Genomic DNA, 26,893 nt, shown 5'->3' on the forward strand with positions numbered 1-26,893 from the left:
TGAAGGCAGAGGCTTAACTGACTGAGCCCCTGATTTTTAGTACTTCATAAATCAGGGGCATTAGTTCTTTCTTTCTGATATGTATTGTAAATATTTCATTTGGGTTTTAACCATGCAAATGTCTTTGTTTTAATTCTACTGGGGTAGAACTTATTAATCCATTTTTTGTTGAATCTGGACCGTGAGGCACAAAAAGCTCTCTGCTACTCCCAGGTTGTAAAGGGACTCTACCTGTGTTTTCTTCTAGTACATGTTTCTTCTAGTAAAAATGGTTTCTTTTTTCCTTTCCTTCTTTTTTTTTTTTTTTTTAAACACTTAGACCTGCAATTCATTAGTTTATTCTTGTCTATGGGTTAAGGTATGAACCCAATTTAATTTTTTTCTATGTGACTATCTGATTGTCTCTCTCCATATATATATATATAATTTATTCAAGAGAGAGAGCGAGCAAGAGAGAAGGAGCTGGAGGAGGGGCTCCATCCCTGGACCCTGAGATCACAACCTGAGCTGAAGGCAGACGTTAACCAACTGAGCCCCCCAAACGCCCCACCTCAATACATTTTAAAAATTCATCTTTTCCTGAGTGATTTGAGATGCAACCTCTATCAGATACTTAGTTCCCATGTGCACTGGTTTATTTCTGGACTTTCTGTTCCGTTCTACCAGTCTGTCTATTGATGTGATGGTGCCATTCAGTTTAAATATAGAGGCTTATTGTGGGCTTACTATTTGAAAGGTTAATGCTTCTCTCACTCTTCTTTTTAAGGATTTTTCTAGGTACAGTTGCTGCCTTTTTTCTATATGGACTTTAAAATGTGTCTGTACAAATGATTATTTGATGGTCAGTGACATAAATGATATAACCCAGATTTGACCGATCTCTTTCCCACAGGGCAGTCTGTGTACTGCATACTAGCTAGCTTCATTCCGATTGGTCAGATCTCTGTGTGCACTCTTTTTTTTTTGCCAAATGAGCCACAATATCTTTTTCTTGTGTTTTTTTTTTTCAGTTTTTATCTAAATTCCTGTTAGTTAACATACAGTGTAAGGTTAGTTTCAGGTGTATAGTATCATGATTCAACACTTCCATACAACACCCGGTGCCCATCACAAGCGCACTCCTTAATCCCCATCACCTGCTTCACCCACCCCCGCCCCCACCTGCCTCCGCTCTGGTAACCGTTGCTCTGTAGCTAACAGTCTGTTTCCCGGTTTGCCTCTCTCTCTCCTTCTCTCTCATTTTCCCCTTTGGTTTCTTAAATTCCACACACAAGTGAAATCCTATGGTGTTCATCTTCCTTAGACTGACTTAGTTCACTTATCCTCATAGTCTCTAGCTCCATCCACATCCTTGCAAATGTTCCTATTCAGTACTCATGTCCTTGTCAATCGCTTAAGTATTTTCAATATACCCTCTGCAAGGGGTGTGTGTGACCTGCTCTTTCTAGAATGACAGCATAAGGAGGCAGAAGTAGGGGCAGCTTGTTCCCTAGCCTGGCAAGGACCCAGTAATGAATCCCCTCAATTCGTTTTCTGGACTCTTGTTACATGAATAGATGCAAAGTGCAGTAATAGAAGGTTATACAAGGGCAAGAGATGAGGGCCAAGGACAGGTGGGCTTTCACTCACAGTACTGTGTGTTTGCACAGTGTTTTAGTATTCAGTGTGCTTTCATATACATTATCTTATTCCCCCAAGGAGATGATTGTGGCCAAGTAGGAAATGCCTTCATCACAGATCAGAAGACCTGGATTTAGGTCCTGATTCTACATGTCACTATCATATAAACTTATTCAAGTGGCTTCTTTTTTAAGATTTTATTTATTTGTTTGACAGAGAGAGACATAGCGAGAGAGGGAACACAAGCAGGGGAGTGGGAGAGGGAGAAGCAGGCTTCCTGCGGAGCAGGGAGCCGGATGCAGGGCTTGATCCCAGGACCCTGGGATCATGACCTGAGCTGAAATGAAGGCAGACGCTTAACGAATGAGCCACCCAGGCGCCTGAAGGCAGACTATAATCTTCTAATAAATAATACTCTGACAAGAACTTTAAATACATTCACAGTAGATACTTTATTCGAATGTCTGTATAAATAGGACTTGATGTTGAACAGGAAGAGGTTTTTCCAAAGGGTTAAAATTTATCCAACAACAGAACTTGGTCCTTCCCTTCAGTTCTTCTCCAAATTTGGTCGCCCCACACATCACTGTCAGAGGTCCACCCTTGCTAATCATTTCCATCACACACAAAGTCTAAAAGTCTTCCCGTGGCCCTTTCCATTTCTCTGGAAATCTCTTTAACTGCTTTCGGTTGTGACAGAAGTGTAAGGTTTTCACCCGTTCACACTCTACTGGAGCCCAAAACACATCCCTCCATTCTCTTGTTTAAATGGAGGCTGCTTGTCCCGCGTGTACAAATGGAGAACTGAACAGTAACTCACAAAAAACGTAGCATCTCCATATGTGGTAACTGTAACTTTGCTTTACAGTTTTTTCATTAAAGAATTAATTTTATTATCTTTCCACAAAGAAGTGATAAAGACACCTGTAAAAACTTGAGAAGGCACTTTAAAATCCCTAGATGAAAAATTCTAAAGTATAAATCATGATATGTCATCTATGATTTACAAAGAAGAATAAAATAAATTCTACAAGTCGGAATTTAGAATTTCTGAATGAGTTTGACAGGAATTTACTCAAAGGAATCAGAACGACAGGACTTAAGACTTTCTATTTTAACCCCAGTTGAGTTTTTAAAAAGCTCCCCAGCTGTCAGGAGGCGTGGCCCACGCCTCCCTTGCTTGCCCCGCTCCGGGTGAGGTTAACCGAGGGACGGATTAGTGCGTGGACGTGCTGGGCTCTTCGTGCAACTGACTCAAGTGGTCGCCTTTTATATTTTTCCCTTATGTTTTAAAGAAAAGTAAATATACATATGGCAAGAAATGTAAATGGTACAGGAAAACGTAAAATAATAGGTAAATATCTTTTTTTCCATAGCCTAGAAAGTCTGAGGTCTTCAAAATCATTCAGCAGTCATGTGAATCATTTGCAAATTGAAGCGAACCTTGGAGTCTCATTATCTAAAAAGAATTCTCAGTCCTTTGGAATGCTGTTGATTTTCTCATCTATTACCTCTGTTCCAGAGAAAAGCTATGCAGTCTTGTCCTTCTTAAAAGAACCGATTACAAAAGCGACATGCACTCTGCTCAGGGACAGCGAGTAGACACCTCCTTGCCCTCCGCGGATCTGTTCCTGGCTCTGGACAGAGGCCTTGGTGTCATCCCTGAAAGTCAGGTATCACATTTACTACCAAGGCATTTTCAATAGCCAAACTTCTCTTAATCGAAATGAATCACCTGGTCCTTGTAAAACAGAGGCTGAATTCTAACAGACCCGTGTTGCCTGGACATTAAATAGATAAATATTTTTATTTAACATTGTACAAAAGGGCAGAAGCCATAGAATCCCAAGCATTCAAGCTAAAACCGAGTCAAACTTTCCTAGAGAACAAAGGGAAGTGAGACAGCAAGGGACCACGGATGGCAATTCCTTCAGAGAAATTCCCATCCCGGGGATGAGAGGCTGGGGCCGGGGGGCTTCTTCCCCAGAGGCCGCTCTCTCTGCAGTGGGCAAGCAAGGCTTACAGAGACGGGGCAGGGGCTCAGCCAAGCCCTTCCTGAATGCCTCGGATCCTTCTGGCCAGCTGCACGTCCTTCGGGAAGAGAGTGACCCGGCCGGCGTGTAAGGACAGGAGATAGGCGTCCTCAAAGAGATGAACTAGAAACGCTTCTGCAGCCTGGGGGCAGAGAGAAACGGGATGCGATGGGGCGTGAGCTGCTTCGTTCTAGGAGCCCCACCGCCCGTGGTCTCTGAGGGCTCCCAGCGCTGTCTGAAAGGCTGCCCACAAAACGAGGGTGGACTGTGCCTGGGAATTCTGCTATCACCACAGAAAGATCTGGCCTCCAAACCCCGGGCGTTCCTTGATGGTGTTTTTAAAGAGGCAAGAGTCCGCGTGTGGCACATCTCAGTCAGCCCTGTGGAATTCCAGAATGCCTTTCTCCTGTCCCCACCAAAGTGAACCCACTTCTTACCTCTTGTAGGGCCAACAGGGCCTGGGCTTGCCAAGAGAAGTCCACCCCGCGAGTGAATTTAACGCATATCTCTCTTGCCTGTGAAGGAGGGGTGGGATGGGGAGCAAGGGAGAAAGGGAATGGGGAGTGGACAGTAAAAGAAGAGAGATTCAAGGGGAAGATCCTCTCCATGAATTTCTGTGGATCTTCACTTCTGTGATACCTTGTGGCCCTTAATCTTAGGACCTAACTAGCAGCTGGTGTCAACTCCTGGGAGTTGCGGAATTGGGATGTCTCCTGCTGGTGGTAGGGAGAGGAGGAGGAAATCTCCCAGGGTAGGAAGAGGGGTCAAGCATAGATGGATGAAGGAGTCCCTATTTCTATAACCAAAGAGCACAGTTTCAGAGGTGGTGGGGGTTAGAAACTAATTCCATAAAGAACCGGAAGGCACCCTTGGTGGGCTCATGTTTTCCAAAGATGAAGAGTCCTGTGCCAGGTTAGAGAATAGGTTCCCTTAGCCATTCAGGCAAGAGATGACAGAGTCCGCACTGCCGGGGAGAGTTAAAGAAAGGAGGCAGCAGGGGGTTGGCGGAGCTCACCAGGCGGCCAAAGGGGCTCTTCCTTATCAGCAGGCCCGTGCTCTTCTGAAGCGTTCGGATTTCCTTCAGAATCCGGGATCTCCGGGGACCACGCTGACGGGAGGAAGCGCCTGAGAAGAGTTGGGTTGGCAAGTGGATTGTCAGTAGCTGAACCTCTCAGCGTGGCTGGCACAGGCCAACTGTCAGATGGCCAGGCTGCCATTCACTCCACGGAAGCAGGGATTTCAGTCTATCATTTACTATGCTTATCTTCAGCAACTGGAGAACAGTGGATAGAGGCTACATAAATATTTGCTAAATGAATGAGCGGTCCTCTGAGGATTCATCCTCAGTAATTATCCTTTGAGGGTATTATCTTAAATGCCAACTCTTCCAAGAAGCCTTTCCTGATTCCCAGTCACTTCCAAACTGATAGATCACCTTCCTCCTCTGAGCCCTGCAGTACTTCGGGCCTCTTTTTCCCATCTAGATTAGAAACTCAGTTATTTTATTTTATTTTTGAGCTGGAAGGAATCTGAGAGGTTCTCTAGCACAATTCCCTGTCTCCGTTATCCTGAGACCCAAAGAAGTGAAGACAATTGGCCAGAGCTTATTTGTGGCCAAGGAGGGACCTTGGACATGGCATAACTTAGTACCTATGTTAGGCCACTGGGCTATGGAGCCAGAGCTTTTGGCTCAAAGACCAGTTCCAACAACAGAAAAAGAAAAAAAAAATCTTAAAAATATTCCCAAAAGTAGAGGTCAAAAAAATGAAATTCTGATTTGAAATTAAAAACACAAAAATAAAAAATAAAAACAAAAACCCACAAAAAAACAAAACTTTGAACTATTGTGTTGAAGAAGAAACTTAATTGACATTAGACTATGTAGAAGTGAATCAAAAGTCTACATCTCAAAACTGAGGAGATACAGCTAAATAGTACTAGAGGAAAATGTGCAGGTTCAAGATCGATTCTCTGTTAAAAAAACAAAAGCTTGAAATGGCAGCTGAGCTCAGTATTCACCTCAAGTGTTTAGGGAGAGTAGTACTAAAATAAACCAAAAGAAGATAACCAAATGTTCAAGATAATAAAATAATGAAAAAGGGAAAAACAAAAAACAGTATGATTGTTAGATAAATAAAATCAAGGACCAACAAAAAAAACACTAAACCACTCCTAAGCTGAACAAAGAATAAAAAGAAAAACCTCCATGAAAACTAACATTTTTTTAAAAATAAGTTTTTTTCTTTATTTATTTGACAGAGAGAGAGAGAGACAGAGGGAGAGCACAAGCTGGGGGAGCGGCAGGCAGGGGGAGAGGGAGAAGCAGGCTCCCCACTGAGCAGGTAGCGCAACCTTGAGATCATGATCTGAGCTGATGGCAGATGCCCAACTGTTTGAGCCATGCTGGAATCCCCCAAACTAACATTTTGAAGGAGAAAATTAGCTCCAGAAATGTTACTTAAGGTCCAGCCGAGGAAAGAGAAGGCACACCAAGTAGTTAAACCCCTGGGAGGGATTTAATAGTGACCTAATTACAAAGTGTAAGGAGAGCTGCATGAGCAAGTGGGTAATGGGGACCGGAGAAACAGGGGGGCCTCACACTCAGGAGTCAGGCTACTGGTGTCTACCGCCCCCCATTACTGTTTGGCAATCCACACTCCCTTGGAGGCAGCCTTTAATAGACAGATGCAGCCATCGCAGAAAATGAATGAACACAACCAATCTTACCAACGTGAGAAGGGCAACACTGTGTAAGGAAGGAAACAGACTCGACAAACAAAATAACCAATACTGGAGGAATCTGAGTTAGCAAGAAAAAAAGAGACTTTGAGAGAAATATGGGTAATAACCTCAAAGGTGTAAGGGAAGACCTGACATCTGGGCCCTGGAACCAGGGGTTGTGAAAAGTAACCAACTCTGGGGAGATATCATGGGAAAGAACGGGGGTTAGACATTTAATCACTGGGTCTTGCAGTGTCAGGATACAGAGTTGGGATTTAATCCCAAAGTAACAGGAAGCTATGGGAGAGTTTTAAGGAAGACAGAGAGGTGGTCCACTTACATTTTATTTATTTATTTTTAAAAGATTTATTTATTAGGGTGCCTGGTGGCTCAGTCTGTTAAAAGTTGGACTTCGGCTCAGGTCATCATCCCAGGGTCGCAGGATCAAGCCCCATGTTGGGCTCTGTGCTCAGCAGGGAGTCTGCTTCTCCCTCTCCCTCTGGCCCTCCCCCTCCTTTGCTCTCTCTCTCTCTCTCTGTGTGTCAAATAAATAAAATATTTTTTAAAAAGTCCTGGGGCTCCTGGGTGGCTCAGTGGGTTAAAGCCTCTGCCTTCGGCTCAGGTCATGATCCTGCGATCCTGGGATGGAGCCCAGCATCAGGCTCTCTGCTCAGCAGGGAGCCTGCTTCCCCCTCTCTCTCTGCCTGCCTCTCTGCCTACCTGTGATCTCTGCCTGTCAAATAAATAAATAAAATCTTAAAAAAATAATAAAGTCCTTATTTGCAAACAATAACCTACTTAATCATTTCGATGGAAGCAACTGAACAATAGAATTAGCAAGAGAATTCAGTAAATTGGCTGGGTGCAAAGGTTATTAAGGTTCAGGAAAGAAAAATAACCCATAATACACTTTTTTCACCCTGCTCTTAACTATCTAGCAGGAGACAAGTAAAACAGTTGTTGCCACAAGGAACAGTTCTTGCCCTGTGGGGCATCCACCAGACCCATCCACCACACCACAGTGCAGAAACTGAGGACCACAGACCTGTCTTCTTTCGCGATCCCAAACCTCAGGAAGGCAACAAGGTGAGAGCACTCTACTGAAGGCCCAACAATGCCATTCACTTAAGAAACACATACATTGCTCACCTCCCCACCCCCCACATAAGAAGGACACCTGGAAGGGTACCTTCTAAAAGCAGAATTGTTTGAAATTGTCACAACAAGTGGCCAAAAATTTTGCAACCTAAAAAAGCACAAACACTCAAAAATCCTGTCTCCTGGAGCAAGCTGTGTGACCTTGTTCAAGTACCCGGCCTGTCGGCGCATCAGTTTTCTCATCTGTAAAATGGGCACAATGTAAAGTTGAGCTAATTCACGGAAGGAGTGGAACACAATGCCTGGTTAGTGGCAAGTACTCAATAAATGCGAGCAGTAGCAAGAATGAGTATTAGGAGCCAGGCCGCTTGGGCCATCCGTTCTCCTGCTCGCTTTCCCAAGTCCCTTGCGGGGCCTGGAACTCGGGGCCAGGCCCGAGCAGGTGCGACCCGCAGCAGGGCTTTGCCCGGCCGCAGGGGAGCGCCAGCCGGAAGTCGGGAGATTCGGACCCCCGCTCCGCACGCGAGTTCGGTTTTCCGGTCTGTGAAATGGGAACGCGGATCCGGCCGTGCCCTCCTCACAGCCAGGCTGCAGGGAGGCCGGCTCCAGAGCAAGGGGCCGCGGCCGGTTACCTAAGGAGGGGGCCCGACGAGGGGGGCCGGCGGCCGGGGTCTCGGGGCGCCTCCTCGGGACTTCGGGCTTGCGACTCCGGCGGCGCGGGCCCATGGCGCGCGCGGAGGGTGGCGGCCCGGCGGCTCCTTCTCTGCCTTCGAGGTCGGGGGACAGAGGCTGGCGTCCGGGGAGAAGCCCGGGAACGTCCTGGCCGCGTGCCCCGACCGGGTGAGTGTTCGGCAGCCCCCCGCGGGCCCTCGGTTCCAAGGGCCCGCACTGCCAACTCACTGGCGGCGTTTTTTAAAACCCGAATTCAGCGACTCCCAGTGGCTGGCTCTGGAACGCCCCTGGCGCAGAGCGACGGCAGGGAGGGCCAATGGGAGCACAGGCCGGAAGGCGAGCGGCGCGCGCCGTGTGAGGACGTAACGGATCGACGGTAGGAACCAGCCAATGGGAACCTGGAGAAATGAAAGAAGGCGGGAATTTCTGCTCTGTTTGTGCGGGTGCTCAGTTCTGATGGATCCGAGCCTCGTCTTCGGGTTCCCTGTGGTTGGGCAAGATAGCTCTATTCTGGAGATTAGTTGCTGCGTTTGTAGAATGCGTACCTGAAGAGAAATAACTTTGTTCAAACATTTTGTGTTTGTCCTATCACCCTGAAGTGGTTTTTAAAGATGAGGAGACAGACCTAGAAAGAAAGGGACAAGCCCATGTCGCCCCCGGGGCCTCCCCAGGAACACCCCACGAATATGGCTCAGAAGCCAGTTTCACTGAGTGAACGTTACTGATGACTGGGGTGGCGGGACAGCCAGGATCTAACGATGTCTTGGCTCACACCCTCCCGCACTGCAGTAGAATCCTCCTAGGGGAAATGATTCCTTCCCTTCATGTTGGAGATAACACGCATTCTGGCCAAATGTACATCTCGGTGGTTAGAATAAAGATTTTATTTTCTACACTTTGTTTCCTTGTATTTTCTAAATGTTTTCCAGTTAACGTATCTTAGGGAAAACGTCATTACAAAATCAGCGATTTCACGCAAGCCTTGTTCCCTGGTGCATCCAGAGTGGAAAATAGTATGTTGATTAACCAAAAAAAAATTAAATGTAGAATTACCGTATGACCCAGAAATTCCACTTCTGGGTATACACTCAAAGGAATTAAAGGCAGGGACTTGAGCTGGTATTTGTACACTAATGCTCACATCGATGTTAACTCACAATAGCCCAAAATGTCCAAACGGATGAACAGATAAACAAAATGTAGTGCATACATAAAATGAGATACTATTCAGCCTTAAAAAGAAAGTAAATTCTGACACATTACAACGTGAATTGGGGTATTGAAGGCATTGGGGTAAGCAAAATACAACAGACACATGAGGAGAACTACTGTTTGATTCCACTTACATTAGGTACATTACAGTGGTCAAATTCATAGATAGAAAGAAGGGTGGTGGTTGTCAGAGGCTCAAGGGAAAGGAGGAACAGAGAATTAGTGTTGAATGGGTACAGACTCTCAGTTTGGGAAGATAAAGTTCTGGGGATGGATAGTGGTTACCACTGCATAGCAAGGAGAATTCAATTTCACTGATAATCAAAATGGTGTTTTGTTGTGTGCATTTTATGATTTTTAAGAAGAGGGGGGAAAGGGCAAAGGAAGGGGAAAAAAAGGGAAGCAGCTATACTTGGGGATACTCTGTGTGTCCACCGTGATGGAGGGTGGGGTGAGCAGTCTGGTCCAGGAGATCCATTCTTTGGTGGAGGCCTACGCAATGTTAAGATCTGACAGCTAGGGGCTCTAAAATATAAGCCGACTCCTTGAAAGGCTCTTGTATTTATTCAATATTTCTCTAGTTCAGACTCTAATCAATTGCGTTGTTTTACTGGTCTCTGCCTTTAGTGATCTTTCCAAACAGCAATTTGGATCCTATCACTCCCTTGCCTAAAACTCCCCCAGGGTACTCTAGGTCTACAGAGTTGTCAACTCATGCCACCGCAAAATCTAAAAGGTACAGCACCATGTGGGCGCCTGCCCACCTCTTTGACCTGTCTCTGGCCACTTTTAGCATTGCATGCTTATTTCCAGGCATACCTGTCTACTTATCTGCGGTTCTTGAATACATCACTTACACGTTTCTGAGCTTTCCACAAGCTCCCGGCCAGGGAGACTCTTGCCCGTTCTTTAACACTCAGCTCTTGAGTGGAGCTCTCTGGGCATTCTAGGCTGAGTTAGCTAATCGCTCCTGTACGGCTTCCTTTGTATCTCATACAAAGGCCCCTTATGCACATCACACTGTGCTGGAATTCTTTCTTTACACATTTGTCTCCTGTTTTTCTTTCCTGGATCCACAGCCCTCGGAGCACATCCGTTCTCAATACAGTTGGCTGAATTCTGGGAGAGTAGTCCTCTACTGAAGGTTTTTTGACAAGCGTTCCTAATGAAGATGGGTGATTTATAAACTTCTATATCTAGGGGAAATTCCCTGCTGACCTTAAGTTTTGAAAGGATGTAGTCAACAAAAGGCCAAAGGGGCTTTTAACTAAGGCAAATATGAAAGCATGAGGTTAATCTGTAAGTGGGTCAGGGAGGTATATGTATTCAGTAATGCGGAGAACCTCTTCTTTTTATAGGTTGCTAAGGCCTTGAGAGGTAACATGACTTGTCCAAGGTCACCCAAAGTCGAAGCTCTCTGACTTCTGCTTCTTTTCTCTACACCAGGTGGCCCTTTGCTCCACTCCTCCTATTGTCCTCAGCGGGGGTCAGAGCTCTGACCTCTCTGAGTGCTGTTTGTTAAGCAGAGACCTTTGGACAAAGTAAAGGCAATTGGAACCACTTGGTCTGCTGCTAAATCTCTCTGCCTTGTGGGCAGATTCCTGGTGGAGGAGCCCGAGGGCTACCCCAGGTTCTGGATGGCAGTTCTGCAGGCAGCCCTGCCCTAGCCCCCCCCCGCCCCCCCAAGACCTTTTTGCAGGGGGCAGGGACTGACTGGTCCGCTATGATGCACATAGTTTAAATTACAGTCTTCCAAATGGTGTTTACAGAAGACTGTTATCAGTCCTGATTTTGGGGTTCGGAACCTCCAACCAAACTTCCGCCATTCCGAACCCCCTTACTCCACTGAAAAACATTCCCCACAACCCTTCAGCCTCAGTGAGAGAGGGGTGGTCCTTACCCTCCCGCCCACATGACCTCAAGGCCTCTTGACTCACCCTCCAGAGGAGAAGTCAGCCTTGAGTGGTCGGAGAGAGGGAACGCATCTCCAGGGCCTGGGAGGGCACCTACTGTGGGCATGAAGTGTTCTTGAGGGATCTTGTTTTGTCTTAAAATAGATGGGAATTTTACATTCTCCTCAATGACGGTGTATTTTTTTTTCCATGATGGTGTATTTTAATAAGACATTTCTTCCCCTTGGAGAACTGATGCTCCGTGCTGGGCCTCTGCTGGGACTCCTGTGCCCCCAGCAGGCCACCCCAGAGGGCAGTGTGAACCCGACATGACATTCTGCCATGTGGGTGTTTACGGGCACCTTCAGTTTATTATTTTATGTGATTTTCACACTCATCCCACAAGATGGAGGGCCAGCCTCCCCATTTTAGAGATGTGAAGACCCAAAGATCCAGAAGTAAAGTGATTTGCCTGATTTGGGGTCAGGCCTGATATTTAACCATTGTGCTCCTTCCCTCTCATTAAAAAAAAAAAAATTGACAGTGTGTCAATTTCCCTTTTGTTTTTAAAAATAGAGCCTCAAATGCCATCGTAAGGCCCCAGTTATTTTGGACAAGGAAGCTGGAGTCCCCACCAGGCTCACCCCCCATTTCCTTCTGGGGTGCACACTGTGGCCCACAGAAGTTCTGGGGCCCCTGGGGACTTGGAGCTGGTGGCAGCGAGTGGCCCTCCCCTCCCAACAATCTAATAACCTGCTGATTCCCACACAGCCTGAGGGCTTTGCGTTGTCAAAGAGCCCTTCCCCCAGGATCTATTTTAAGGAAGGCATTCGGTGTTTTGTTTTATGATGGAGCTGCCCAGAAAAATGGTCTGAGGCTCCAGAAACTGCCACGGAGTGAGGAACTCCACAAGGAAGGGCTGCTCTGCTCCCTGGGGTCCCCAATGCCAGTCCCCTCTCTTCAGGGGTTGGGGGGCGGACAACAGCAACAGCACATGAAGCTTTCATTCTGGCCATGGAAAATTTACTCCAAAGACCCCAGAGAGACCTGTAAGGTGGGTGGGGCTGTAGGTCTGGAATCAGGCAAACCTAGCTGGGACTGCAGGCTCTGTGAAGAAGTCCGTGAAGCACCTCTGGGCCGTGGCTTCCTCATCTGCACCCACCCGTGCAGCTTGTTACACCGAAGGATTACCGCTGAGCACTTAACACATGCCCAGGACACCAGAATTACTCTAAATGGCGCAGTGCTAGTAAATTCGTCACCCTGGAGGGATATCTGTGGAGTCGGGTTGCTGGGGGTAGGGTTGAGGTCCAGATGGGCTCTGGATCCCAAGGGCCTGGCCGGAGTCTACAGCAGGAGAGCCTTCTTGCAAAACCACTTACATCTCTGGGCCTCAGTCTTCTCATCTTTAAAATGGAAGGTGAAGAGTTCGTAAAAGCTGCTATTAAGGGCTGCTTGGAATTCCCCATCATCCCCCTCCCCCCCGCCCCGGGCAGGGAGGCCTTGAGAGTGTGGGAGCAAGGACGCCAGCACTGGCATGGGGAGGAGGCACCATGAGCAGAGGAGCATTTCCAAAGAAGGTGCTCCTCCTTTCCCAGAGGATGGGCCCGGCTGAGGCTGGAAGGCACCGGAGCCACAGCAGCTGCACCTTCTGTTTTACAGACGAGGACCCCAAGGCCCAGGGCCACTAGGTAATGGGCTGGGGGACATACGCCGAGTTTGTGGCACAGTCCAGCTAAAACTTAGGTCTCCATGGCAGGGTTAGCAAATAGCCTATAGGTTCTAGAAAACACGGCGCCAAGTTCTGGTTTGAATGTGTTCACTGACCTCTCTTCTCTGGAGAACCAAATTTAGCTTATGATTTAGGAGAAAATCTTAGGGTTGTTAGTTCCTGCAATTCCACTTCATGATTTAGTGCTTGTGTTGCAGGAGGGGCTTGGGGGGAGCCTGGCAGGGGTAGGTCACCGTACTCAGGCCTGTGTGGGCGGCACAGGGGGTGGTGATCAAGGAGGACCTGGGTGTCTGGTCATCTCTTGGGGTAGCAGCTGCCCTTGGGGGGGGGGTCTGTGGGGAGGAGAGGGTGAGGCCTCGGGGACAGGCCACTGGAGGCTCACCAGCCCGGGCAGCCTTGGCCTCAGGGTGGACAAGGCGCATCCAGGTAGCAGCGGAGAACCTGCGCGAGGCTCAGCTGGCATCGTTGATGGGAGTCCGGGAGCCGCCGAGCAGTCTCTCGTGCTCGCCCTCCTCTGCGGGGGGCCGGCCCCTGGCCAGGCGGCTCAGCAGCGGGCGGTGCAGCCCATTGTAGAGCGCGGTGCCCATCAGGAGGATGAGGAAGCCCAGGATCTGCAGGGGGTGGAAGGCCTCCCAGCCCAGCACCAGACTCAGGGCCCAGATGACAATGGTCCGCAGACTGTCCAGCACCATGCGGGTAGTGGCGCTCAGCTCCTTGGTGACACTGATACCCGCAAAGTTGAAGAAGGCGATGCTGCTGATGTTGCCCAGCAACGCCAGGGCGATGAGTGGCTGTCGACCCACCTGGCAGAAGGCGTCCAGCACGTCCTCCAGCGTCCCGCGGGGGTTTCCACTGAAGGAGCCCGCCGGGATGTAGTACATGGGCACCAGCAGCAGGGACAGTATCACGAAGCCGAAGAGGCCTGTGGGGGCGGAGGGAGCACCCTGCTCTCTCTGCTCAACTCCGGCCCCTCCCCTCCCCCCACGCCCAGCTGAGCCCCACTGGTCCCCCTCCGGGAAGACCCTCTTCTGCCGGCCTCCCACCAGCTCCTTCCTGTTCACCCCGAGTTCACAGCGCCCCACCGAGGGGGCTATAGCTGCCCTGCTCCACTCTCATCATGTCTTCCAACTGGACCCAGAATAAAAATTACATTTTATACCGTGACCAGCGCTCGTATGCACAGGCACGTAACCACGCACGCACTGTCACAAAATAGCAGCTACCCTTCCCATGTTCTCTGGCGCTCTTCAACTCTATTGTGCTCATTTACAAAAGAACGGCAGCTGCGGCCACGAACGCTTGTTCTCACAAGCGCGGAAAAACACAGGTCTCGAATTCGGGGTCACCGGTCTGCGACTGGGAGCCGACGAGAATGTGAATCAGAGCACGGCTCCGTTCAGAGTCTCTGGGAACAAAACCGAGCGGACACAACAAGGTGTGTGATGCTGCAAGGGGTGGAGAGGGCTATCATGCCAGGAGCCCCTGGCGCTCGCACAGCTCCCGAACGGGGCCACAGGCCACAGGTGGCTGGTGTTGTGCTAGTACGCCCCATTGGCTTCATATTCTTAAAGCTTAAAGGTTTTGGTCTTTACTTCCCAGCTCAACAACTTTTGGTGGCTCCTCCCTGTTTGTCATTTAAAGTCTGGATTAAATCCACTTGCCTGACATTCAAGGTTCTCCACAATAAGACCCTGACCTAGTTAATTCCTGATCATTACCCCGACACCAAACCTGCATCTCACCAACCACTCCTTACTGGTTCACCACTCAGGGCCGGCTCCCCATGTTCTCACTCTGTCTGGAGTTTTCCCTCCTTCCCGCTCTTGCTATAGTTCGAACACCACCTTCCCCGTCCTGAAGGCACTCAGATGTGCTTGTCAACTGAGTGGTCTGAGTGCAAATGCATTGTCTGGCCCTTCCCTGTTGGCCAGCTCCTCTAGAGTGGGGCGCACATCCCTTTCATCCTCAACCTTGTCCCCTCTCCGCCCCCAACCCAAGCTCCTGGATCAGAGTCTCTGTCAGCACACTCATGGGAAAGGGAGGGAGGAGTTGGGGAGGGGGCTCATCCCCTCCCCGTGGGCCCTGGCACCTCGCCTGGAACTCCTGCTTGTGCATCCCCTCCACAAGCTACTGTCCAGGGTGCCCCCACAGCCATACCCCAGCCCCCGAGCCCCTGTGCTCACACACCTTCAGTGCCAACTGCCCGCAGCGGGTGCACGTTATGCCTGTAGACGAACTTCTCCTCGAGCACCATCTGGATGGAGACGATGATCTGGGCCATGATGATCAATAGGTCCCCTGTGGGGAAGGGAGCCAGGGTAACGCTGGGCTGCAGGGGGTGGGGTGGGGATGGAGCACAGCCACAGGGTCCCCGCTAGGGTGGTGGGCCCAGTGCTGGGGTGGACGGCTCCTGCAGGGACATGAGAACCCCCAGAGCCCCTGGTTTGGCAGGGTCCCATATGATTCACAAGGCAGTCACAGCAGCCCCATGCCTGGTCTCCTGGCCCCTGAGGAGTGGCGCAGGCCAGCAGCATAGGCATGTTATCACTCTGGGCTGAGGCTCCAGAAGATCCAGAGGCCTGTGAGGGGCACAGTGGGGGTAATAAGCAGGTCTTCTGAGATGCACGAGACTTGGTGATAGACATTTCCAGTTTAGTCCATCCTCCGAGGACCGGAAGGGTCCCGTCATTGTTGAGTAGGCTGCCAGGCTGGGTACTAGGTGAATGCTCCATAGACAGTGGGTCGCTCCCCCTCCCAGACCTGGCAGTCTGTGCGTGTTTATCACAGGACAAACCTTCTCCCTCCTCTGACCTCCCGCTCCTTATTTACCCCCTCTCACGCTACTTGCACCTTTCTGCACTCTAGCCGTCATCTTGTGAGCAGATGCCGGCCCACGTCCCCCTGTGCCCTCACCTAGGGCTTGGCACACAGGAGAGCTTGCAACAGTCCTGTGACCGACTGTGCTGGGCTCCCAGGGAGGGCAGACCAGGAGCGGTAGCCCTTGGGTCCCCACCCCTTGTCGCACCTGTGATCACTTCACTGAGCTTGTGCTGATCGTCGTGCTTGCTCAGGAGGTCGGCCAGGCCCACGACCACCAGTCCCGCGATGGTGGCAAGGATGCCCAGCCACTGGCTCAGCGCCAGCCTCCGTCCCAGGAAGGCCACCGAGAAGAGGCCCGTGAATATGATCACCGCACCCCGAAGCATCTGGAAGCTGGAGGCACTTGTCATGTTCAGGGCTGGGAGAGGGGACACATGATGTGAGCTCCCAAGGGCCAAGGCTACCCAGTCACTGCGGGGCCCTCAGGGCTGAAGACATGCCTTGCACACAGTGTGTGCTCAGCAAATCTTGCTCGTTTGCGCGTGTGCGTGAGTGTGTGTGCACATGTGTGTAAGTCTGGGATGAGGCAGGGGTGAGGTGAGCTGGGGTAGAGGCAGCTGCTTCACCAGTGCCCCCTCCGGCCCTCCACAGCCTGGCCCGGCTACTCACCCACATACATGATGCTGGTCCCCGTCATGTCGCACAGGGCAGGGGGCAGGAAAAGAAGGGGATTAAAGGGCTGCTGGGGATCCATGCTGGCATCTGGGTGCCTCGCTGCTCTGCACCGAAGCAGGAAGAAGGCCGCCAGGCAGGAGAACTCCCCCAGGAACATGCCCACTGCCTGCAGGGACGGAACCCTGTAAGTTCACAGCTGGAAGGAGAATCACCTTGGACAGAATTTTAACACAGCCTGTCTTCACATGGAAGCTTTCCTGTGACTTGGCACATATACCAGACAAAAGCAGAGCTGTTGTATGTGGAAGGCCAGACACTACCTCCTAGGTCTAAGCCCTAACCCCTAGAAACATCTCGATGGAAACCCTGAGGCTGTAGACAGCCTGGTCTGAAAACCACCAATCTAAGGCCAACCTCCGGTCAGTTCCGGTCAGTTGCTGGGAGAGCAGGGGCTGAAGTATGAGCCTCTGCTTCCTAGTCTGGCCACAGGTGCCTCCTGTTTATGTTGTCTGCTCCGTCCCAGTGGAGTATGGGCTTCCCAAGGATGGAGAGCAGGTTTTGCTACGGGGGTCGATATGTTCCAGATGGGTCCTGATGAGGACATGTGAGGGCTGGCCTTATAGCGTCCTGGGCATGCCTGCTCCCCGGGACTTAGGCAGCCCTCCCAGAGAGGGCTGTGCCCTCTGCCCCCTTCTGTGGGCACTCACACCCTGGCCTCTATTCTGGGGAGGGAGGGAGAGAGGGAGGGAGAGGATGGTTCTTCTGGAAGCAGGGGAAGGCTCCACCCCAGGTGAGAAAGCCTCAGGGCCTCACGGGGGACACCTGGCCAGAGGCCTGGCCAACAGGAGGTGGGGAGGGATGGGGCGGATACCTGGAGGAAGGGATGCTGGAAGCTGTGCTCCTTGCTCCCTCCACAGCCCGGGGCCATGAAGTTGTCTGCCCACCTGCAGCGGAGAGAAAGAGAAGGTCAAAGCCTTGGCACTGCACCAGCTCTGCAACTCTGGCCCTGGGGTCTGCGGACAAGCTTGCTCCTCTCAACACCAAGGGCCCAAACTTAGGGGACCAGGCTCAGCGTGAGACTCCACTCCAAAAGGCCAGTTCCTGCAGCACGAAGTCTTCATCTGGGATCAGCAAGGGGGCAGGGGGCGGGCTAGAAACCTTTAGCTGAAATGTAGCATATCCTCACATTGTGAATGTAGCCCCACAGTACCTGTGATTTTGTCACACATGTCTTGGCTACTCTTCCCGGCATGTCAGTCCTTGCAGGTACCGGGAAGTGGCATTTACATGCATTGCTACTAGAAAATCACAGTGATTAGACCCACTACTTACAATTTTCTGTGTCAAGAAGCGTCTACACACACATATTACTACATCACAAATTGGCTTTTTCAATGTTTTGATAACTTTATTTCAGTAAGTAGCTTTTTCTGTAATCCAAACCTTTCATTGCACTTTTTTTTTTTTTTAAGGATTTTACCCATTCATTTGAGACAGAGAGACAGAGAAACAAGAGACAGCACAAGCAGGGGGAAAGGCAGAGGGAGAGGGAAAAGCAGACTCCCCGCTGAGCTGGGAGCCCGACTTGATCGCCGGACCTGGGATCATGACCCGAGCTGAATGCAGACTTAACCATCTGAGCCACCAGATGCCCCTAACTGCACATTTTAAAAAACAATATTCTAGGCTTTAATGACTGTCAAATGGACCCATGGCACAAAAAATATCAGGAGCCTGTGGTCTGCAAGGGCATTCGGGCCCTTGGGAAATGACTTCCTGGCACAGACCAGGTGGTCACCTTCCTATAACCTGAAGGGTTTGGAGGGTCTTTCTAGCACTGACAGGGAAGCAGGTGGCAATACATGGCACTAGTGGAGTGGCCTCCCAGCCAGCACCCTGACAGATGGCATCACTGAGTCTGGCACACTTTCCCAGCAACACCAGACACAAGCCCAGAATCCTCTGCGGCACAGTGCCCTGGGCAGCTCCCACCAATTGTTCTGCACTATCTGCTGTCCCTGCACTAAAACCCTGGCCCCCCAATTTCACTGTGGCTGGGCTTTGTTGGGTCCCTGGGGTCTTGTCTAATCTCTTTCATTTAAAAGTCCTTTGGGGGGGTGCCTGGGTGGCTCAGTGGGTTAAAGCCTCTGCCTCCAGCTCAGGTCATGATCCCAGGGTCCTGGGATCGAGCCCCCGCATTAGGCTCTCTGCTCAGCAGGGAGCCTGCTTCGCCCTCTCTCTCTGCCTGCCTCTCTGCCTACTTGTGATCTCTCTCTGTCAAATAAATAAATAAAATCTTAAAAAAAAAAAAAGTCCTTTAGGGGCACCTGGGCGGCTCAGTCAGTTAAGCGTCTGCCTTTGGCTCAGGTCATGATCCCGGGGTCCTGGGATGGGGAGCCTGCTTCTCCCCCTCCCGCTGCTTGTGCTCTCTCTGTCAAATAAATAAATAAAATCTTAAAAAAAAAAAGTCCTTTAGATATTTGGACACTTTCCTACCCTCTTTTGAAGCTTCTCATCTTGTGGCTAATCAGCCCCAGCCCTTTCTAACCTTTCACTCCCCTGACTGCTGACTTCTGGAAGCACTCAGGGGGTCTCAGGCCCAGAGCTAAGTGCGTGGCATCTGGCCCAGACCAAGCCTGGCAAGACAGCAGCCCCTCCTTCACATTGCACACTCTGTCACTCGTGGACACGGCTCTAACTGAGTCTGTCACATCACGCAGCTGACTGGAGTCAATGCTGCCACAGGGCAGCGTCCTGGGGCCCTGGACCCATTCCTTCTGCAGCGCCCTGCACCTAGGCGGTGGCTGTCTCTAAACTACAAGACTTGGGACTTCTCTTTCTTAAACGTCCTTCCTTGCCATGCCTATGAAGAGCAGCCACGTGGTAGTCCCCAGCCCTACCCCGCTGGCTCATTTCTGCAACAAGCCTGAGGTTTCAAAAGCCAGGGGGAAGCCTTTTGTCTCCGGTGCCCCCCGCCCAACAGGGCAGCAAGCCTGGGACCTTGGGTAGGGGCTGGGTTTGACAAAGATCCTGGCCAGCCCTGGCTTCCCTGTGCCCTGAGTGTAGGGAGGGGAACAAGGAGCTCTTTGCCACTGCCTGGGAATGGGCATAAGGCGTGGACGCTGGCAGCAGGAAGGACAGGCTGAATGCGGTAGGGTTTCCCATCAGCCCTGAGGGCGAGACCACATCTGCTCATTGATCTGAACATACCCCAGGGCCTTTGAAAAAAACAGGGCCAGGGCGAACTTAGCTCACAGTGAGTGAGCTCACAGCGGAAGACCCCACCCACCCCAGAGATGCCAGGAGGGACAGTTAGGAGGGCTTGTGGTTCTTGGGAATGATGAGGGTCTTCAGGAGAGCTGAAGGGTGGGGAGGTCTCATAGGACTGGTTGGAAATGCGGAGAGAAATCTGGGTCAGGGGACCAGGCTGTAACCAGTCCCAGTACCAACGGCGCAAAGAAAGCCACAACTCAAGAAACTGCCTGCTCTGCGGGGTCTCATTTCTGCCCCATCTGCTGCAAGTTCTGGTCCCTGGATCCCCAGACAGGAGAGGATGTGGGATACTGGTGGGGGCCGCAGACCAATGGTGTGGCCCCTCACCCCCCAAGGCAGGTCAGGCTTGCTTTTGCAGAAAGAGCACTCTGGGAGGGCCTGCGGGAGGCAACTGAGTGTAACAGAGAAGCGAGGAAGAGTAAGGAGGCCCTGTTTTCCCAAAGTGCAGAGCCGACTGCCCCAGAGCAAGTCGGAGATGGACATTCCTAGAGCTGGAGCCAGGGCTCCTCCAGGAGGAAACAAGGGAGGTTCTGCCAAGCCCAAAAAGGTCACCTAGAAGCTCAGGGCATGGGCATGTGTGGAAGCCCCTTCCCCATCACGGTAGTACACCCAGATTCACAGCAGGCTCCAGAAGACCCCCAGACCCAGTGGTAGAGCCGCCTCCCCGAACTCCCCCTGGGCTGCAGCCCACACAGCTTACGGTGATGACCACTCACACACCCATCACTGTGTGCATTCAAGCCACTACCCCAAGCTCAGCATCCAGCAACATCTCTACTTCTGTCTCCCCAGCTCCCGGCATACAGGAGCTCAGACATTTTTCCTTTGTTCAACCAGTGGCATTTCTAGACTCGCCCTGGCAAGTGGGCAGGGTCTGCATGACTCCTCATTTCCCACGGGGGAAGATGCTGCCTGCCAGTGGGCCCGGCTGGGCTTGTCCCCCAGGGGTGAGCACTGAGAGCAGAGCTGGCTCTAAGGCTGATGCCGAGCTCCCTCTCCTGCCCCCAGGGCCTCCTTTGCTTCCCCCAAGGGGTAGGTCTGCCTCAACAAGCTGGGGCTGGCAGTGCTCCCAGCCTGGGAAATGGAGTCTTTTTGTATCTGGACGCCTAGGGCGGGCTTGCGGCCCAAGGGCTTGGGTGTCGTGGGGGAGGCGGGGGAACGGCTGCCCTTTCCAGCCTTCCTTCAGGCAAGGAGGAGTTCAGGCCTGCAGAGACTCGGGGCTGGAGTCTAGTGTCTCACCCCGGTCTTTAGACAGGCTTCAGCTCATTGCACAGGTACCGACGGACCCCAGAGAGCACAGAACAAGAGCCAGAATCCAGCCTCTGCTGAACAGGGGAGGACAGCAAGGGCCCCTAAGGTGGGACAGCTGTTTGCAAAAACACTTTGCTGCATGTTCTGATAAATGTACCATTCACTGAGTACTGACTCCACGCCAGGCCTGTGCCGGACACTCATGTTCTTCATTTTACGGACCGGGACTTCGTGGCTTGGGGCGGAGGGGTGGCGAGAGCCGAGTGCGGACCCATACAGTTAACAACGGGCAGGTCTAGGGCCAGATCCATCTGCTTGAATTTGCATTCAGAAAAGGCAGCAGAATCCCTGGAAAGCTCATGACTTTTGAGTCTCACATGCTGGACAAGTTAATAGTCTTCTCATCTATAAAATGGGGATAGTGAGACCAACACCGAGGAATGGTCAAGAGTAATACATAATGTAAGATAGACAGCCCCAGGGATCAGAGAGCGCTCGAGGGACTCAATTTGGTGCCGAGAGGGGCTCGTCCCCAGGGGTCTTCACCTCCAGCTCCCTGCTCCTTCCTCGGCACCAGACTTTCTCCCATCACCTTCTTATTGCAGATTCTTCCCACTCCCCTGGCTGAGGCGGAGAGAGGAGGCTCTGCAGATGGGCCCTCTCTCCTCTCTAGACAGCCTGTTCTAAAGGAAGGCCACGGTGGCGTGGGCAGGAGGCGGCCTGGGGGGACTCTCGATCTCGAGAGTCAGGCTGACGCTACACGAGAAGATGCCTTCTGCTGGCAGAGACCGGCTTCTTTCATCTATTTTTTAAATTAAAATTTAATTTAATTTAAATTTTTTAATTAAAAAAATTTTTAAAGTGAGCTCTGCACCCAACATGGGGCTCGAACTCATGATCCTGAGATCAAGAGTTGCACACTCTACCGACTGAGTCAGGAGACTGGCTTCTTTTAGGAGGGGCCTCGGCAGGCAGGCTGGGGGGCGGGCTTGCCTGGCCAGGGGTGAGTCACTCTGGCCTGGCCAAACTCAGAGCTCAGCATTCTGAGAGGCATGCACGGCCACGTGAGGGTGGCGGGTGCAGAGAGACTGAGGAAGTGGCTGATGTGGCTGCTTCGGTCTGACAGTGGTGTCCAGTACCCCAGCAGAATCTCTGCCACTTCCTCTGGCTCCCCCTGCTCCTCCAGCCCAGTGAGTCAGCTCCTTCCTCCTGCCTAGAACCTCCAGCCAGGCCGCTGGGCTGCTCTACTCTTCAGTGTCACAGCAATTGGTGATAAACAATCACTAGACCTCTAAGTATTACCCAATCTTCCTCGGTAGATCCTGCCTGGTGCCTGGGTTGAAGGGAGGGAAGTCACGCCCATTTTACAGATGAACCTGAGGCTCGGAGAGGCCCCGTGACTCATTGAATCCCATAGCTCCCACTCCTTATGCTCTCTTCACTTTACACACTACCCTCCAGGTTTGGGCTTTCCATGGCTGCTGCAAGAACCCCTTGGAAGCAACCATCCCAGGCCAGCTTCTGGAATTTAAGAGTGGGGTCAGCCACCAAGGCAAAAGTTAGAGCTGGCACAGGAAGGACAGCGAGAGTCCTTCCCTACTAGAGATCCAGGGGTCCCACTTTCCTGCCGGGGTCACCGCACCAGGGCCTTGATTGTTGGAGGGGAAGCCACCCCCTGGCCCCTCTCTGGCTGGGTGGGCTTCACAGCCTGCAGCCTTTCGGAGGACATCTGAGCCTCACTTAGTGAGCACCTGCTTGACCCTGGCTCTTGACATGTAGGACCCTAGCTGCGTTCAGGAGAATGGGGCTCTGAAATGGGCAGGACCCCACAGGGGGGTGGGGACTGTCTGCTGTGCAGGAGACCCATGGACAGAAGGTCTGGGTGAGGGGGGAGAAAGCAGCCAAAGAAAGGAGAAGCAGCCACTGGACTGGAGGGGCCCTTTGCCGAGGCCCAGGACCAGGGACAAGGCCAAAGGGCCAGGCTGATGGGTAGCCTCTGTCCCCGCCCCAGCAAGAGCAGCCCCGTCTCCATCTCCTGCAGCCTACCCAGAACTGCTGAGCAGGTAGAGTGGCCTCCTCCAGGGGACAGCTGCCCTGTGGTCCCCACACAGCAGGGGGCAGGTGCTCACCCACTTTCTCTGCCAAGTTTCATCTTCCCGGGACCCTTTACAGGTCAAGGAACCGAAAGAGGCTACTGGAGACACTAAACGAGAACCACGAGTACTGTGCCCCCCTCCCCCCGCCCCCGTTCCCCCATCCCAGAGGGAGGGCACTCTGGTGATGAGGGGGTGGGAAGCCATTGCTTGTGGCACTGCAACTTCCACGGGGCTGGGGCTGGGTGCTCTCTGTGGGGAGATGCGAGAGGGGATCCCCAAGGAAGTGGAACTTTGGGGGTACTGTCTGTAAAAGGACTGAGACCTAGTTTCTGGTCCCCACTCTGACGCCAGCCAGTCAGTCACTAAAAGAAACTTTTCGTGGGACCTAGACTATAAATTGTAGGCATTAGGATGGGAGATTTCTATGTTTCTAACAGCTTTAAGTGCCCTGAAAAATGACTTGAGAAACCCCTAGCGTCACTCCATATTGACAGTTAAGAGCCTGAATTCTTAAGCCAGATCACTTTGGTTCGAATATCAACTCTGCCACGGAACAGCTGAGTTGACCCGGGGTAAGCAGTCCCATCTCTCCATAGCTCGGTTTCCTGATCTGGGGACAGGGAGTTTATCTCCCTCATAGGCTGGTTACGGGAGTTCATTAGACTAACACATGAAAGGGCCAGGGACTGACTACAGCAGCTGCTAGGGACTTGCTGTGGTCCCATCCTAGTCCGTCTGTCCCTGCCAGGAAGTGCAGGTCAGAGCGTAATTTCACATCGGCAATCCCCACCAGGATGCACACAGCCCCTGTCTCACGTTTTCTCTTGGGGGGCGTCCTTCTCACAGTCTGGCCTTAGAACCCTGTATAGGGCCTACTTCTGGGGCCCATTTGAGTTAGGGAGGCTCCCGAAAGGCCCCATATCAGGTGACCTGGCACAGGACAGGGCCAAAGTCTGGGTCCCCACGTGCGAGTCTCTTTCCTGTCTCTTGGGCAGCCTGCAAGGGCAAGGTCTTCTGGGGCCAAGAATCCCAGGGCCTCCTACCTGACCAGGAAGGAGCTGAGTCAGTTTACTCCAGTAATAACTGGCCATCTCGACTCTCCTCGGGCACAGAAGCCCTGGGAAATATAGAGCCACTCTCTAAGCATGTGGCTGAGACCTTGAATGGTATGACAGACGGACAGATGGACGACTTGTTCTGCTGCATTCAGATCCTGAGATGGGGGCTCTCAGGCTGAGTCTCCTTTATAGGGAAGGAGGCCACAGGGCTCAGGAGACCAGCTCGCAATCCAGATGCAGACAAACAAGAGACAGTGGTGTCCACCCAGAACTCCACTTCCTCTGGAGAAGGGAGGACACTGAGGTTGTCAGGTGTGTATGCTCTGCCCCCTTCGCCTCCTACCCTAAGCAACTCAAACGATCTCTTGGCTACTTCAGCCTCCTTCCCGGAGTCCAGACGGTGCTTCACACCCTGTAGGTCCCTTATACACGTCTGATGAACTGGACAGGGTACCTTCCTCCCAGACCTCTCCCCTGGGGCATGTGAACAAATACCTCAAAAATGAGTAAGAGATGACTAGCCCCCCACCCCCCCAGAGGGCCTCAAGCACAGCCCAGAAGGTCGCTGGTGTGACCCTGCCTTGCTGCGGAGCCTGGAAGGGTCCAGCTGGAAGTGAGGTCTGGCTGAGACAGGGACACTGTCTACTCCTCTCCAAATGCCTCTTGGGATAGGTTCAGAGAAAGGCCAGGATCTGGGTACTGAGGGTTCTGAGATGGTAAACAGGGTGGGGCAGGAGGGCCCTGCCTTGAGATGGGGGCAGAGCAAGCGACAAAGCACTGCCAAGAGAAGGGCCTGCCTCCTGGGGCTCCTGTACATGGCCGAGGAGGCATGCTCAACAACCGCCCCCCACACCCCCGGCCTCATGACGGCCCTGGGGCCTCATTCCCTAACCTCCTGGGGTCTGTCTTCACCGTCTCACAAGCACGCACCCTTCTTCATCAGAGCTGAACTGCGCACCCAGACTCCTGTCTGGGTTCATGACACTTTTGTTTTCCCAGCAGAAACCCTGGAGAGGTCACTGGCTGTTTGCCTCTCTCGATCCTGTGGGTCAGGCCTTATGGCTTCATTCTGCACCTGGTCTCTGCCACCTGTCCCCTCCTTGCCTGCCTCACTGCCCCCTCCTCCCTCCCTCATCGGCCCAGCAGCAGCCTTGGAGTGGTCTTCCCTGCACTAAACTACCCTGCATCTTGACTACCCGGTTCATCATATCACTTATAACATGTCACTCCCTGCTCAAAAGCTCTTCTTTGATTGTGGGATAAAATCCGGCCTGGGCATTTGGTGCTAGTTACATACACTTCCATGTGGTCTTGCGGTTCCCTGCAGCGACGTCTGGCCACACGTAGAAAACCCACCAAAATGTCAAGGCCCAGCTGTGACCTCTCCTCCATGAGGAGCACACAGGGTATCCCCAGGTCTGTCGCGGCAGCCTGCCACGCTCACTGGTCACTCGGCCCTCACGGCTTCTACTGTAGTCCGCGTGCACAGTGCGGGAGCGCCCCTTCACCCCACCCCTGCCCAAAGCTCCTGGAGGGCCTGGCCTCCAGCCCGCCGCGTTGGAAGGGGCCGGAGAGGGAACTGGTCTAAAGATGAGGAAACTGAGGCATGGAAACGGAAGGGGACTCGCCGGGATAGGGGACTCGCCGGGATCAAGCACACAGCGATCAAAGCCGGGGCTCGGATCCTGCAGCGGGCCACACGGCCTAGGTCCATGTTTCTCCGGGCTGCTCGCCCCTGGGGGGCCCCCAATCCGCGTGAACCGACCGGAAAAACGAGGCGAGCCGGTGAAGCCGGGAAAGGAGAGCCGAGAAGGGGTAGGAAGAGGAAGGTGCGCGGGGTTCCCAGAGCCCTCGCGGGTCGCGGCAGGTCGGGCTGAGCTACCACCCCTCCCGGCGGGGCCCGGACTCACTTGGCCGAGAGCGTGTTGATGGAGCCGGTGACAAGCATGAGCCCGGCCAGGAACAGCTGGTACTTGGTCCAGGCCATGGCGGCGGATGCGGGGAGCGGAAAACTGCAGGGACCCCCGCGACCCTCCTGGTCCCTCCAGAAGGCAGATACCGACCCCGTCACCCGGGGGTCTCGGGAGCGAGCGCTTCCGGGCCGGGCGTCACGTGACCCACACCGCCGCGGCCCGGCCCCGCCCCGCCCCTCGCCGTGGCCCCGCCCCCGGGGTGGGTGCGCTGGGCTTTTCCCTGGGTCACTCGTGTCCACAGGGTGACAGTGGACAGTTACAGGCCCAGGTCTTCCCGTTTGTAGAAGCGGCTGATGGGGACAGTACAACGAGAATGCACTGTGAATGACAGAGCGTTCTGTAAACCGTTTAAGGAGATCGCGAGCCTAATGGTGTCAGAGACATCACAGAGTGGATAGGACTCCTGGGAATCTCTTCTGTACAGGGAACCCCCAGGGAAGCCTGGAACGTGTCTCTGGATGAGTTGCTCACATCTTCCAGAAAAGTGGCGCAGGAATCTAGTTCCAGTTCCCCGGGAGACCATTTTATAGCTGAGGAAAGGAAATTGAGAGAAGCAAAGCTTAGGGTCATGCCAGTGAGGGATGGAATGGGGGTATGTTTGTAGCTTCTTCAGTCTCCCCTAGATCCGTGCCTTCCGCACAGCCCCTTCACCAGTGCTCCTTCCTGGATACCTAGGATGCTGCTCTGAGGCATCTGTGGCAGAAAGACCTAGTGGTCTTGCTTGCTGAGGATTTAGGGCTTTTAAAATCCTAGTTCTCAGCTCCCTG

The 26,893-nt window shown here is 52.4% G+C and overlaps 2 protein-coding genes across 4 annotated transcripts; both read right to left on the bottom strand.

Moving 5' to 3' along the window:
* Positions 1-2,059: 2,059 nt before the first annotated feature.
* LOC111154101 (centromere protein A) lies at positions 2,060-8,265 on the bottom strand. Of its 3 annotated transcripts, XM_022513486.1 has the most exons (5): positions 8,105-8,265; positions 4,669-4,778; positions 4,091-4,168; positions 3,644-3,795; positions 2,060-3,282 (listed from the first exon to the last, which is right to left on the bottom strand). In XM_022513486.1, exons 1-4 carry the CDS (start codon positions 8,196-8,198, stop codon positions 3,661-3,663), a joined length of 417 nt encoding a protein of 138 aa, XP_022369194.1. In that variant the 5' UTR covers positions 8,199-8,265; the 3' UTR covers positions 2,060-3,282; positions 3,644-3,660. The 3 variants fall into 3 exon arrangements, with proteins under 3 accessions (XP_022369194.1, XP_022369193.1, XP_022369195.1); XM_022513485.1 differs by having other exon boundaries at positions 2,060-3,795; XM_022513487.1 differs by lacking the exon at positions 4,091-4,168 and having other exon boundaries at positions 2,060-3,795.
* Positions 8,266-9,061: 796 nt separating this feature from the next.
* Positions 9,062-26,268, bottom strand: LOC111154186 (solute carrier family 35 member F6). The gene is made up of 6 exons (XM_022513630.1): positions 26,064-26,268; positions 17,347-17,419; positions 16,470-16,641; positions 16,006-16,218; positions 15,168-15,278; positions 9,062-13,902 (listed from the first exon to the last, which is right to left on the bottom strand). Exons 1-6 carry the CDS (start codon positions 26,138-26,140, stop codon positions 13,433-13,435), a joined length of 1,116 nt encoding a protein of 371 aa, XP_022369338.1. The 5' UTR covers positions 26,141-26,268; the 3' UTR covers positions 9,062-13,432.
* Positions 26,269-26,893: the final 625 nt, after the last annotated feature.

Source organism: Enhydra lutris, unplaced genomic scaffold (genome assembly GCF_002288905.1).
Source record: "Enhydra lutris kenyoni isolate GAN:26980312 unplaced genomic scaffold, ASM228890v2 scaffoldscaffold35, whole genome shotgun sequence".
NCBI classification, from domain to species: Eukaryota; Metazoa; Chordata; class Mammalia; order Carnivora; family Mustelidae; genus Enhydra; species Enhydra lutris.